Source organism: Pleurodeles waltl, chromosome 5, assembly GCF_031143425.1.
Source record: "Pleurodeles waltl isolate 20211129_DDA chromosome 5, aPleWal1.hap1.20221129, whole genome shotgun sequence".
In the NCBI taxonomy this organism is placed as follows: Eukaryota; Metazoa; Chordata; class Amphibia; order Caudata; family Salamandridae; genus Pleurodeles; species Pleurodeles waltl.
In genome coordinates, this window is record NC_090444.1 from 983,046,524 (window position 1) to 983,062,554 (window position 16,031).

Genomic DNA, 16,031 nt, shown 5'->3' on the forward strand with positions numbered 1-16,031 from the left:
CTAAATAATCAAACAGCGCTTGCAAGCCCAAGTCCACAAAGAATAAAAGCGTTTCGCAATATATTACCACAAATACAGCCAGCCGAACAGTACACTGTCAATTTCGTCATGAAACTATTGGGCATGATGGCATCCTGTTTTGCCATTGTCCCACATGCAAACTAAACATGCGGCCTTTACAACAGTGCCTTGCACAGCAATGGTCACAGGCACAGGGTCAACTTCAAGATCTAGTGTTGATAGACCGCCAAACATACATGCCCCTTTAGCGGTGGAATTCCACAAACCTAAACAAAGGGCGGCCATTTCAAGACCCCGTGCCTCAGACCATACTTAAAACAGATGCATAAATGATTGGCTGGGGGGGCACACCTCAACAATCCCAACATTCAAGGACAATGGGACACCAAACACAAACAGTTACACATAAATCACTTAGAGTTGCTAGCTGTATTCCTAGCACTCAAAGCTTTTCATCCTCTTCTCACTCAAAAGAATATCCTTATCAAAACAGAAAACATGACAACAATGTATTACCTAAACAAACAAGGAGGGACCCATTCATCCCAACTCTCCCTCCTAGCCCAAAAATTTGGCAATGGGCAATCCACAACAAAATTCACCTGGTAGCACAATACATTCCAGGGATACACAACCAGTTGGCAGATGTTCTCAGCAGAAATCATCAACAAACACATGAGTGGGAAATTCACCCTCAAGTGCTTTAACTATACTCTCAACTTTGGGGAACACCAGACATAGATCTGTGCGCCCCCAGCAAAAACACAAAATGCCAAAACTTTGCATCCAGGTACCCACATCCCCTATGCAAGGGCAATGCTCTATGAATTGGTCCGGGATATTTGCTTACGCTTTTTCCCCTCTCCCGCTCATTCCATTTCTAGTCAACAGACTGCGTCAAAACACGCTCAAACCTCTACTCATAGTGCCAACGTGGGCACATCAACCCTGGTACACAACACTATTAGACCTGTCAGTAGTACCACATATCAAACTCCCAAACAGACCGGATCTGTTAACACAAAACAAACAGCAGATCAGGCATCTAAATCCCAACATATTCAGTCTAGCAATTTGGCTCCTGAGGTGATAGAATTTGTGTATCTACAACTACTAACTGAATGTATGGAAGTGATTAAACAGGCAAGAAAACCGACTACCAGGCAGTGCTATGCCAACAAATGGAAAGATTTGTGCATTACTGTCAATCTAAGCAAATTACCCCTCTTTCAGCATCAATACAAGACATTGTATGTTATTTGCTTCATTTGCAAAAAGCAAACTTAGCTTTTTCATCCATAAAAATACATCTCACTGCAATCTCTGCGTACTTGCAAAATATACAGCACAGCTCTTTATTTAGAGTTCCTGTTATCAAAGCCTTCATGGAAGGGTTAAAATGCATCATCCCACCTAGAACACCTCCAGTGCCTTCGTGGTATTTAAACATAGTGCTCACACGACTTATGGGCACATCATTTGAACCTATGCACTCATGTCAGATTCAATACCTAACATGGAAAGTTGCCTTCCTAGTCGCAATTAATTCATTGTGAACAGTTAGTGAAATTCAAGCTTTCACAATTCAAGAACCGTTCATACAAGTACACAAACCTAAAGTCATACTACAAACAAACCCTAAATTTCTTTCAAAAGTTGTATCACCTTTTCATATCAATAAAACAGTGGAACTACCAGTCTTCTTCCTACAGCCAGGTTCTGTGGAAGAAAGAGCCCTGCATACATTAGATATTAAAATAGCCCTAATGTATTACATAGAGAGAACAAAATCATTTAAAGAGACTAAACAGTTACTTGTGGCTTTCCAAAAACCACATACTGGTAACCCCATTTCAAAACAAGGTTTAGCAAGGTGGATAGTAAAATGCATCCAAACATGTTACCTTAAAGCTAAAAGGCAGCTCTTAGTTGCACCTAAAGCACATTCCACAAGGAAAAAATGGTCTACAATGGCTTTCTTAGGAAATATACCAATGGCTGAAATTTGTAAAGCAGCTACTTGGTCAACACCACATATATTTACCAAACATTACTGTGTAGATGTGTTAGCAGCGCAGCAAGCCACAGTAGGCCAAGCTGTACTAAGAACATTATTTCAAACTACTTCAACTCCTACAGGCTAACCACCTCTTTTATGGTAGGAAAAACTGCTGTGTAGTCTATGCATAGCATGTGTATCTGCAGCTACACCTGCCATAGAACGGAAAATGTCACTTACCCAGTGTACATCTCTTTGTGTCATGTTCCGCTGCAGATTCACATGCACCCTTCCACCTCCCCAGGAGCCTGTAGCCGTTTAAGTTCAACATTCACTTGCACACATATATATATATATATATATATATATATATAATATATATATATATATATATATATATATATATATTCCATTTGTATGGACATCTCTTTTCTTTATACTCTATCACTCCTACCTTACCCTCTGCGGGAAAACAATCTAACATGGAGTTGATGCCCATGCGCAATGGAGCCGAAGAGGAGTCACTTGATCCCGTGACTCGAAAACACTTCTTCGAAGAAAAACAACTTCTAACACTCCGTGCCCAACACTAGATGGCAGACAACATGTGCATGTGAATCTGCAGCGGAACATGCCACAAACAGTTGTACACTGGGTAAGTGACATTTTAACAGAAAATATGCCATTCCTCCTAGGCATAGAAAGACCGCACTCCAAAGTTCTTAGATGCAAAATAAATGTAATGGCCATTAAATTTATTTTGTATCTAAGACCTTTGGAGTGCGGTCTTTCTATGCCTAGAAGGAATGGCATAATTTCTGTTTTACAATAATGGCTGCCGGTGGCCGTGACCTGCACCGACCCCGAGAGGTAGAGGAAGCTGGGTTATACTGGGAACCTTTTATAGCATTTATATTTATACATGTATAATCCTCTGTTGTCCAGACTGACTCATCGCCCTTTGTGCTGCATAACGCCCTGCCCTCTCTCCAGCCAGCAATAAACAACAAGCATAGGCAAAGCCAGTAGGTATCGCCTAAGGGCGAGCTGGCTGTGGCAATCAAGTGGGAGGGGGGGGGTGTGACTGGTCGGTAATGGGAAGGTTAGAAAAAGCAATATGAAGTGACCAGAGTGCGCTGCTTCATAGAACTTCTTTTTTTTCTTTCTTTTTTTTCTTTTTTACTTCTGTCCGAAGGAGGGGGAGAAGAAAATCGGATGAGGGAGAACGGTACGGGGAGAGGAAAAAGGGATGGGATGGGAGAAGAAACAGAGACAGACTGACAATTCGAACCGCACTGATTTCAAATGTTGGGGTAGGTGAAGGAGCACCTATGGCTAAGTAGATGTGTCATGTTTCATGGACTTCTTTGATTTTGGGCAGGGCATGCTTATCTTGTGCCATGCCACTGCCATGCAAATATTGGTTCCTGGGGTCAAAATGACAATCATAGCAACTAGCAAACATAACCTGGTCGCACAAAAAGGCTCTGAAGGTGTTGAGCAGCTTCAGTGGGCACTGTTCTGCAGTATGCGAAGTTGGTGGAGTATCATTGTTGAAAACTTTAAAGTGCCCAGTTCCAGAAAGTGCTATATCACAAGCACCACTCACTTTGGTCCCTAAGTCGTGCACTTCTTTATAATGGCATCACACTGATTCATCAGAAAAAAATGCCATGTTGATGAAAACAGTTTCATGTAAAACTCAGTTCTCACAAGCGAAGGATTGTGCAGACAGCAGGCGCCTAGCAGAGCGGCTACCAGAGAACACAAACAAAGTTGAGAAAAACAAGCATTTACAATGTAGTAGGTCTCGCGTTTGCTGGAGATAGAGCAATTGACGTTGTAAATTCATAACTGGTCTTTTCTTGCCACATAAATTGGTTAACCCTGCCTCATAACTTTGTCTTTCCCTGCCACATAATTCCAGTGGTCCTGCATATAACTAAAGCACTGCCATTTACCTTCTTCCTCTATCTGTATCCAAAAATGAAAATGTTGCCATTTAGCATTCTCATTTAAATCTTCCATGCTAATTCCAATAGAGTACCACTTTCACCACCCCACCATCAGAATTGCTGGCTGGCTAACACTATTCCCAAAACAAAGACACTACACAGCCACAGAAGAGCAACAAGATAAATAAATTAGAAGGGTCACCCAAACACATCACGAGTGTTCAAACATTCATAATGTATCAAGAATGTTAAGTTGGCCTGAATCTTGGTCATAATTGCAATAAGGAGAGATTAATAAAACTTATACAATTATCATATGTACCGAAATAAAACCTTTATCAGAAATAAACGTTTGGCATTAGATTGTAATGCTCAGAAGAGCCCCTAGAGAACACCACTGTGAAAATAGCATTTGTAAAAAACATGGTCAGGTAACCATATATTTAGCCCGTAGAGGGCATAACAACTTGAAAAGAAAATGTCAGAAAGTAATGCACTGTAACCATATATTTAGCTCCTAGAGGGCCTAGCACATTACACATTTTTAGGGCTAGCAGGCCTACTTCAACAAAATTACAAAAAATGCCTTTAAAACACAAACTACTCCCATCTTTAAAATAAGTGTTACAACCTGAGAGCTCTTAAAAAGACACTGAATGGTGAGAGGGGTTATTTTTTGGGGGTCGCCACTTACCTAGTGTGGGGATCCAGCGATGATGCAGACATAAAGAGCACATTGTGGTGAACGTTTTGAAGGTGGTCCCATTGTCCTATGGCCACCACAGGCTAGTAATGTCCTGCATAGCATCATGTGGTGAGTTTTTGTGCTGCGAATATTGTAATATGTTGACTGTAATGCTGAGAACAGTCCCTCGAGGACACCACAATAAAAATAGCACTCATAAGAAGCATAGTCCCGCAACCATATAGTTAGCCCCTAGAGAGCATAACCACATGAAAAAAGGCAGAAAATAATGCAGTGCAACCATATATTTTTAGCCCGTAGAGAGCATAGTGTCTTACACGCTGTAAGAGCGAACAGGCCTACTTCAATGATAATACAAACAAAGCCCTTAAAATACAAACTAATCCCAGCTGTGAAACAAAAGTTCCAACCATGAGAGAGCCACAGTGATTATTATTTTGGGGTCCCCACTAACCTAATGTAGGGACCCAGAGATGATATAAACAGAACATGTTGTCGTGAACGTTTTGGTGGCGGTCCTATTGTCCTAGAAATCACCACAGGCTGAGTTCTGAGCAAAAATGTTTTCTAAAAGTAATGGCCTGCAAAGCATTATGGAGCAAGTTTCCCAAGTGCAAAAGTATTGTAGTATCTGCTCTCTGCTGTGTTGAGAGAGGCACTTTGAGGATTTCTGTGTTTTTTTTAACTAAAGCATTTATCAGTTACAAGTGTTTTTGTGAAAGCTGTTGGACCATACCATGAAAGGGAGAGCCAAAATAAATGAATCTGTCTGGTTAGGTAATAGTGTGAACACTGTGACCAGCTCAATACCGCCAATGGAGTTCGCAATGTTCTGCGCTGTGAGCGCAATGGAGCACAAAGGGGAGAGACAAAAGAAAAAAATATGCCTCAGTCACATCAAAGCAGTGGGTGGGCACTGAAAAAATGGAATAAGCTGAATCAATTTTTGCTTGGTCCACGGGATGTAGGAGCCCAGCCAGACCCTTGGCTCGTATCTGGCATTGCTCACCCTGTTAATTGTTTGATTCCCAGCCTCTAGCTATGATGGGGGCAGCTCTACTTATCTTAGCACTTTTTTTTTTTTACTTTGAACTATGCTGCACAGCAGCACAACATGCCCAAATATTGACAAAGCCAATAGCTTTCATCTCGTAGGCAGTGACTATAGGATTTGCCAATGCTTGTTTTTAATTGTCAGGTCGCTTTGCGTTGACTGTTAACATTTCGCATTTATATGCTCGTGTAAAACTCTTCAGATGAGCAAAGGCACTTATAAAAATGTACCATCCACTTGCCACATTTAGCTTATTTTTGGTTTGTACGTTTATTTTTATTTTATTTTATTTTTTGCAAATAGTTCATGTCCATTATTGTCGCAGTCTTATTCAGATTGGAGACACTGTAAACAGTACCATTAGCACACCTCGTTTACATGGAATGCAGCACAGCTTTCCTTACCTTCACTTTAGTCTTGTTTGCTAACATTTCATTTGTGAAAATGTCTGATGTATCTGCTCTCTTACTGCTTGCATGCCTGTCAGTTTATGAGCTCCCCACTTCGAGTTAAACACCACTTTTATTGACTTCTACACAACACATGTTAGAGTGCTGATGCTGTGGAGGAAGATTTAAAAACTGAGGAATTGCTCCCTAATTGTTGAAGGCTGTTTCTGGACCTTATTGCAAAACCTGGATCTGAATAATGCCTTGCACGAGGACACATTTTCGTATATTTCATCTATCAAACAGAGTTACTTAAGCATAGATTTAGCTAAAATTTAGCCTGGCTTCAACGGCATTAACTGTGAAAGGTCTGATAATAATGCATATGTTCAAAAGACCTTGAACGCCTGGATATGGAATTTCATTCAAAGAGCCTTGAAGTCTAATTTCTGGTACGGTCACTTAATGCCAACCCCTAGGCGAGGCATCATATCGATGCCACTTTACTCTTTAAAACAATGTGCCGTTTAAGAGTGACGGTTGGATACTTTAGAGAATTATTCCATATTTATCACTGTAATGTACTTTCATAGTGTCACCTAAAGCTTTTTTTTTTTTTAAATAGAGAAGTTATTTGCATAGCATTCTCAAAGCGAAAGTTAAAGCAAAATGGTACTGGTTGCTGTTGGGGGAGAGGGTACAAAGAGGGATTTAAGTGGTGTATTAAAGAAGATGACGTTGGGTTGAATGGAAAAACACAAATTAATTCCCTGGCTTCACAGTTTTGTAATTGGGTGCCCCAGGTATTGCTCCAACGTTTTTATGCAGTTATTTCTTCTCATGATGACGTGTTGTACATGATTTACCCTTTGATATTATATGGTGGTTGTCTAGAACAAAAAAATATGGAAGTTACCTTTTGCCTTGTGTTTTAGTGCACAGTTTAATTTAATGTTTATTTATTGTAGGGGAACTTTTGGAAGCCATCAAACAAGACTTTGGATCCTTTCAGGCTTTCAAAGAAAAGTTGACAGCCTTGTCAGTGGGAGTCCAGGGTTCTGGCTGGGGATGGCTTGGTTACAGTAAGGATTCCAATCGCCTTCAGATCACTGCTTGTGCTAATCAGGACCCTCTACAAGGGACAACAGGTGAGCCCAAAAGTATTAGAAATTGTGTTTATCTTTCTGATACTATCTACTAAACAAGCAAAAAGTTGATGTGAATGAACTCAAAACTGAGCTTCTGTTTGGTCTGAAAGTTGATAGCTAAATCACTTCATTGGTTAACATGTGTACATTCTTTTTATATATTAAATATTCTTTAATATATTATACCATATTTTACTTTATAAGTTTCTTTTAATCATTCTTTGTTAAAGATTAATTTAGGCACTGTAGAAAAACCGCCTTTGCTGCATGGTTATCCTAGATTTTTTTACCTCTTTCTGGACCCTATTTTTGCAGGCTCTAGAACTGTACAATTTACCCCTGTTAACCAGGCGTAATGTCCTTTGCTTCCCCCTTTAAACGTAGTTAATTTAGCCTATTCCTGATCAGGACATTTAATTTGCCATTAGGTCCCTGCTGTAGAAAATGCACTCTGGCCTGAAACTGGAATTCAGCAGCTATCATGCCATCTGCTACAGTGGCAGTGTGGACGTGGCTACAGATCTATTTTATATAGCATGACTGCTGAAGTGTAAAACAAACTGAGCACATGAGCCCTTCATTGTAAAGTTTTTTGAAATTATGAGTAAACGTGAATCTTGCTCATCAGCAATCCTGTTGTATTGCTTTAGGTTTGCTATGTCAGTGAATACAAATTAGACTGGAAAATAAAAGAAAACCGCACATAAGAGTACATAGTACAGAAAGAAGTCAGGGAGGTGAATAGTAACCCCAAGGATGAAACAGGTAGAGGTGTATGAGAGCAGATACAAAAAGGAGTGAAAGGAGCTTTGAGTCTCGAGGTGTAAATGAGAACACATTTTATGGGTTGATGTGTATGAACAGTGTGTGTGTGTGTGTGTGTGTATCCCGTTTGTTCCATTGGCATCCAGAAAACAATAATAAAAGTGCTTTTGTGGAGTATGTTGTCCGCACTTCTGAAGCACATCCAGGCCCACCAAATGTGATATAAGACATTCCCCTCATACAGTATTGTTATGATTTCACTTATAAACAGTCTAGTTGTGGAAGGTAAGGATTACTGATGTCTTGTACAGGAGTGATAGTCCAAGGGCTAAAAGTTATGTTACTGTTGAACAAGGGAGGTATTAGTGTGAGTAACGTTATTTATAATTTGCAGTATTTTCCCCAATGCAGAATCTCTAATACACAGATAGATAATGCAGATCTGTTAGAAACATAATGGGCTGAGGAGACTGAAGACATTTCTCCTGATACTTGACACATTTATTTGGGATCAGGGATAAGGGCCTATGCAGCTTGATTGGAGGTAACATCTGTGTTACTTAACACAGTCATTTATCCAATTTATGATCTGTGCCGAAACACATTGATTTAGTGACCACTGTTTTTTAAAATCGCTTGTAGTGGTTTGTTTTCTCAAAATAAATTGAAAATATTATAGAAAAAAACAATAGTGATGTCCAGACTATTGATAGTTGTCGAACAGAGGAATCCATGATTTTCAAGTATATTGTTTCAGGCGTTTTCTTTACATGTATTCAAATGTGGAGTACCAAAAGCTGTGTATTTCAATAGTCTTCTAAATGCAGATATCTCACTTTAGAATATTCCCAGGCGTCAGACTGTTTGAGAAAATCTTGAGTAGTACCTCTGCATGCCAGTATTTGGCCTGGGACTGCTCCTTGTCAACATCGTCCGCGTCAGAATTGACGTGTGTGGTGCCTATATAGGTGCCTGCGGACATCAGTTCCTTTCTTGCCAACAGCGGAGAGCTACCTCTGTCATTTTTTTACCACTATTTTAAACTTTATTGACTCATTTTAAGCTTTGCTCACAGTGTGCTTGGGACATCTCTCAACAAACCCACGGGGTTTAATCATGTGAAAAATGTCATGTCACAGATAGATGTTTCTGACCCACTCTTGGGTTGCCTGCTGTGCTTCAGATTGGACCATGACCCCAAAGCCTGCGCAAGTCTGTGCATCCAAAGGTAATTTGCAAGTGGCCGATGAAGCTCCCTGCGGCATGGCAGAAGTAAGCACCTTGCTGTTCCCAGTCCACTCAATGATCGCCATCCTGCTCCAGGTCGTAGTTATCAAAGTCTGGTAAATCCAAGAAGCACAGGAAGAGGGCGTTGAAGCGCTCTTCAACTTCTAGCATGCACCGTTCTTCTAGGCCCTGCTCCCACACCTGCTCCTTTGACCTACACCTACCCTCCATGGTTAAGATCAACATCTTGACTGATGCTTTACCCAGGGGTAAGCTCTGCTTTAGCCCCTGCTCCCCTTCAGTGAGCCTCTTACTGTGGCTGTACCGGGGGCATGGGCCAAACATTTCACAAGGTTCCTGTGCACAGAATGATTGCCAACTAACATCACCCCGCTCCCAGAGACCTTTTTCCGAGAGCCTTGTGGTGCAAGCCTCAACTGCGAAGATAAACCCCAGCGTCATTTTACTACCCCATTGGATAGGGAATTGAGGAAGATAGATACCTTTAGGAAGTGAATCTCCCCCCCCAACCCCGTTCCCCTTAGCCTGGTATTGCTATCGGGGGACACTGCATGTTTCAAGGGACAATACACTCACGCCTTATGGGATTGGTTGTACAGCTGCTGCCCATGCTTTCCTTAGAGGAGTGAGCCAGTCTGAACCAGCCGTTAGTTGATGACTGGGATACAGCCAAGTTCACCATTTGGTGTGGACTGGAAGCCACTTACTCACTAGGTGAGACCATGACCCCTACAGTGGCGCTCCACCGACACGCCTGATTGAGGTGAACTGGGTTTTCAGGGGATGTCTAATTGTCTTTTATCATCATACCCTTTTACGGCTCCTACCATTTTGACAACAATGGTGATGCAGCACTCAAGCTCTTCAAAGGAGAGCTGGGTCACTACCAGATCCTTGGGCCTTTCCTTGTGACCCCAGCAGCAGCAACAGTCCATTCACCCCTTCCATGGCCACAGCCAGGGCTTCCATTGGTGTCCGCAATACCATCATTACCTCCCAGGCCAGCAAGCTTTACATTCCTTTTGTGGCTAGGGAAGCGGATCCCACAGAGGACACAGGACCCATAAGCAATGTACTGTCAAGTCACCTGCCCCTCAAGCTGCTGCAGCTTCCGAACCTTTTTTATGGGTCCTCACACCGCACACCCATCCAGTTGGCAGCATGATCAGGCACCACCTGCCATAATAGCAAGCTTTAACCTCCAACAAGTGGGTTTGTGCAGAGGGGGTTATGCCCTTCCATTCCTGGAAATCTCCTCACCCTGGCCACTATTCCCAGAACGACTGACAGTGGACCATCTTTCCTTGCTAAGTTGGGTAATGCAGGCTCTTTGGGCCAAAGAAGCCATCTAGAGGCTTGAAGTAGGGTGTGATTGTTATTTCTGGAATTGTTATTTCTGGAAAAAGGATGGAGGCCTCAGTGCTATCCTAGATCTTCAGCCTCTCTCTCAACTCCCCTCAAAAAAGTGAAAGTGATAATTGAACATTATAAAGTGCCAATCTAGGACAAGAATATTGCTATAGAAATGATGGAAGCATATACTCTATTTTGCTAAAATAATTGTTGCATATAAAGCACAGGGCGTTCTGCAAAATAAAAACTAAGCATAGGCAGCACTGTCATTTTTAATTAAGGCTGCGCTACCCAAGAAGGTGAGTGGTATTTTACTAATAAGGTTTTAACTTGAGCTAGCAAGGGCTTATAATTTAATAAATATCCTCAATTTATTTAGAGAATTCGTTGCAGAGGTAGCATTTTTGCTGTTTACTCTAGCAACCTTAAGGCTTGGGGATTAGTCTTTCTGACTGATAGCTGCATAATGTTTGTCAGTTTTTTAAATTTATTAATCTTATATCTGCCCAAATTCTGAAAGAGAGCAAACCTTTCAAGTTTATTTCCTGACCCTCTCTATCGGGCTTCAAAAGCAGAATTTTCTCATCCAAGTATAATTTTAACCAGGCCATTTGAGTTTGGGGTGGACAGATTTTATAATCTCTTCAAAAGCGATAGCTAGTGGCTCTATAAAACTGTGACTAAAATAGACCAAAGAGGATACCCCTGCCTAGTACCTCTTTAGACTTTGAAGCTTCTAACGTGTAGTGAATTCATAATCAATGTAGCTTCCGGTCCCTTATAGAATTTAAGTATAACCCCTGTGACCCGAGCAGGAAATTGACTTTTTTTCCAAGATATAAAACAGCGTATCCCGAACCATAAAGTCAAAAGGTTTGCAGAATCAAGTAAAAAGATCTTTGCTGGTATATTATTTTGTATTGAAAATAGCCAAGGCGTCAGTGAAATAATTTGTATGAATATTCAGCTGACACCCAGGTACAAAACCAATTTGATCTAAGTGTATTGATGTTACCTTACTGAACCTATTTGAAATTACATTTCATAAAAAATTATATAATCTGAGTTAAAAAGAGTAATTGGATAGTATGAATTTGGATTCTTCATATTTTTGCCTATTAAGAAATTTACTATGCTCCCAGTGTCGAAAGGTCTGGGAATTGCTCCTCTGCCTAGGATAAAATTAGCCAATCTTCAAAGATGACTATTTAGAATATCTGCAAATGTTTAAATAAATTCTGCTGGATAACCATCGGATCACAATACTTTCACATAGGATATGCTGACGATTACTTCTAATTCCGGCATCATAAAGGGTCTGCATCTTCTTGCGCTAGTCTGGGGATAGTAAGCTCCCCAAGGATCTCTCTTTATTTATTCTGACCTACCTAGGCAAAACTATCAATTTGATTATAATGCTCCACGAAGACCGTATTTATTTGATTGGAAGTGGAAACAAAAGTTCCAGATCTCTGGCAGCTTAGAGTGCTAACATGCTTTGGACCATTTTTTTCTCAGTCTATAAAGCAATGAATCTGCCTGCGTAAATACTTTCTTTATATATTATCGGAAGCTAGGTAACGCTCAGTAAAATAGTACTCCTGTAAATTAGTTTTAGCTTCATCAAAAGCAATTTTATTTTCCTTTGTGAGTTCAAGCAAGGTTTTATCATAAGCTCTTCAGACCCGGCTTTCAAGCTCTGGCAAACTCTTAACATTTCTGCACAATCCTTCTTTCTACAGACAATATCTTTGAAGATTAGTAATGCCCACATTGATGCTTTAAATGCATCCCAAACCATTTCTTGTGAGTATTTGCCTTGATTTTTTTTTTTTTTTAATAATTGAGATCTCCCCTTTTTACCTCTTCATCCCAATCTTTAATTTCTAGATATATACTGTGGTGGCACATATATTTACATCAACTGTCCCGCCATTTGTACTGAGTGCCAAAATTGATTTCTACAACACAGAAATCCTATGCCTAGCAAGAGGCAAGACTCCAGTATTCATTTAATTCATTATGTCTTTAGTAGTAAACCCAGCAGATAGGCCATGAGCCAGGATCCCACATTTAGGCCTTTTGTACCACTTGTGTGTTTGGGGGGGGGGGTCTAACATTTTTTTTTGCAAGGTATGGATGCCTAGAGAAAGAAAATATGTGACAGCAAGTCAACACTCTTTGCCTTTTTTTCTGATATTATTGGATTAACAACCATAGTCGGGGGAGGGGTGGGGGAGAGGAGGGATGATTTTCATATTTTTTATAAATAGCATGCAAATTCAGCATATTATGTGGAAAATTAAATCTAATTTCACCAGATTGGTTAAATTAATATAATTTAAAAATAATTAGGAATATTAATTGTAATAATAACAATATAGTCCTTAAAATAACAATAAAACTTCATTGTATTCCTCATGAATTGATATAGATTATATGCATAATTTTCACTTAAAATTTCAAATAATAGCTGTCACATCTTACATAGGCAGTGTGTCATGAGTGAACATAAACACAACTTTATCATTTACATTTCGTGTTCATGTTCTTTTGAATATGTCTCATTATTCTATATGTTGGATTTTCATAGGCAGGAAGTCTGTACGTGTCAGTACACTTGAAGTAATTTAGACAGCAGACACATGTTTGCAGTTCCTAATGCAGTTGCCGGCTAGTAGATCCAACTCAACCTGAGATGCTGGCTGCCCCTCCATCCACTCCACTACCAGTTGCTCTACTCCCTCGTGTTTTTCAGGTTCTACCCTCTCCCAATTGGATTAGGTGCCTGTGAAGAGAAGACATCTCTTATAGCGGCATGATAATTCACATGTTCAGCATGTTTCTTCAGACAGTCCCTACAAGGTGCAAGTTGGCGATTGTCTATCACACCCTTCCTTTATCAGAATAGGTGAATGTCTCAAGTCAATCACATGATGAACTGAAGATTTTGGTGCATGCAGCAAGCACATGAATTTCTCCAATTTGTCCATATGTTCTTCAGAGAGATCACATTTGTCTCAGCTGCAAAAATGTTTCCTGTGTATGTCTGTTGGGTTACAGGATTTTGAATGCACTTACTTTTCCTTTTCCCACAAATGTGCTTACGGTGTCACATTCAGCAAACGTAGGGAGACCTATCATAGCTCCGCAAACATTTTCACCAAGAGCTGAAGCTATTTTCCCAATGTCAAGGACTTGCATACGTATTTTAGTACCACATTTCAGAAATAATTTAGCCATGATTCTGTCATGGAATCTCAAACACATAATAAACACATCGGAGTCATCTAAGCTTATCAATACTGCCTCATAACCTTCATTAGCAGCATGTGCAGCATGCACAAACAAACGACCATCTGCTTCTTCGTGTTTACTGTTGACAATGGGCACATTTATTTTCACAGTTCGCAAACAGTATTTTATTCTCAGGTTTTACAAAATACTCTGGTTTCCTCCATTTGTTAACGAGAAATGCGATGAAAGTTTTTATTCCTTATGTGGCTTAGGACTTTCCTCCACTGTCAGACAATTTGGGAAGATGAAATGCTCTGTAACTGGTGCCCAAGTTCCTTCCCTCCAATTGTCCTTTCACTGTTCTTAATAGACGTCTCATTGTACGTATCAAACACAACATTGATTCTTTGACTCCTATTTCCTTCCCACAAAGCCATGAACAAGACAGACCTACCTACCTCACCAAAGTTTGATTCCTGTCCTTTCACTCTGTAAACATGAACCATACCATCAATCAGCATGGCTGAATTTGCAGTTATTCCCCCAGTAGGAGTAACATTTTTCCCCCAGTATGTTACTAAAACAACTTTGTTTGTCTTTTGCAACAGACTTTCTGGAGTTGCTAAAGCCCTTGGTAAAGGTCCTAAGGGATAAGAGAGTACATCCTCCATTTGAAGATTCTGATTCTGTGCTGTCACAATGATTCTACCAAATAGCGCTTTGTCTGCTTTCATGATGTTTGTCCTACCATTGCTATACACTGCCTCCTTTTTCGACATGTTAGCAAAGATTTTTAGTTTGTACATTTTCATTGGGTCATGAAACTTCTTAATAGGTGGATTACTCTCAAGTTGCTCAAGTTTTAAGTCTATATAGCACTGTTCACTTATTTCAGGTGCCTTCACTATGTCATATAGGCCCTCATTACGAGCCTGGCGGTCTGTGACCGCCAGGCTCGCGGTTGGCGGGAGCACCGCCGACAGCCCGGCGGTGCCCCGCAGGGCATTCTGACCGCAGCGCTTTGGCCGCGGTCAGTGCAGGAAAACCGGCGGTCTCCCGCCAGTTTTCCGCTGCCCGTTGGAATCCTCCAAGGCGGCGCAGCTTGCTGCGCCGCCTTGGGGATTCTGACACCCCCTACCGCCATCCTGTTCCTGGCGGTTCGCCCGCCAGGAACAGGATGGCGGTAGGGGTGTCGCGGGGCCCCTGGGGGCCCCTGCAGTGCCCATGCCAATGGCATGGGCACTGCAGGGGCCCCCGTAAGAGGGCCCCGCTTGTATTTCACTGTCTGCATAGCAGACAGTGAAATACGCGACGGGTGCAGTAGCACCCGTCGCACCTTCCCACTCCGCCGGCTCGATTACGAGCCGGCTTCATCGTGGGAAGGTTGTTTTCCCCTGGGCTGGCGGGCGGCCGCCTGCCAGCCCAGGGGAAAACTTGGAATACCCTCCGCGGTCTCTGGACCGCAGAGCGGTATTTCTGCCGCGCAACATTAGCGGGCGGCCTCCGCCGCCCGTCAATGTTGGAATGGGGGCCATAGTGTCTTGAGATGCCTTTTTTGCAGTGGTGAGACTAATAAGATCTTGTGGCCTAACAAATGGGTTTATCCAGCTTTGAACCAGACTAACAGCTCTCGTAATAGTATCTTTGTCTTTTTCAATTCGTGGCTTATGTAGGTCTGCATGAGTAAGATCTGATCAGTTGTTACGAACCATTTTCCTTATCTGACCCAAAAAGGCACTTCTGTGTTCAGCTGCCATATAATATCTTTTCACAGCACCGGCCTTGATGTTGAACCTTGTTGTACCACCCGGAGTCTGTGTGTCTTTGTTGACTACTACCTCTATTGCTTGATCGACTGGAATTTGTTCGAACGGATTAACATCTGATAGTTGAACTGAAAAACATCGGGTGATGAAGTTGTGGTGTATCTCTGGATGTTTCACTGCAAGTAATGCCATTTCAGCATAGTATACAGGAAGATATCTAGTGTAGTTCATCCCGTCATACGCGAAACACCATGTGATCATAGATTGTACTGTGGTAAGATGTTAATGCCAATTTCCTTCTCGAGCAGCGTACAGCGGAGCAAGCTAGACATTTTCAACAATATCCACATACGACATCCAAAATGCAGAGAGATCTCCATTGTTATAACA

The 16,031-nt window shown here is 41.3% G+C and overlaps 1 protein-coding gene across 1 annotated transcript in view; it reads left to right on the plus strand.

Annotated features, from left to right (window-relative positions):
• Positions 1-16,031, plus strand: part of SOD2 (superoxide dismutase 2) — a 232,654-nt gene that overhangs the window by 182,101 nt on the left and 34,522 nt on the right. Inside the window, exon 4 of the mRNA XM_069235142.1 lies at positions 7,093-7,272. Coding sequence (XP_069091243.1) covers positions 7,093-7,272 — 180 coding nt within the window. The remainder of the gene's footprint in view (positions 1-7,092; positions 7,273-16,031) is intronic.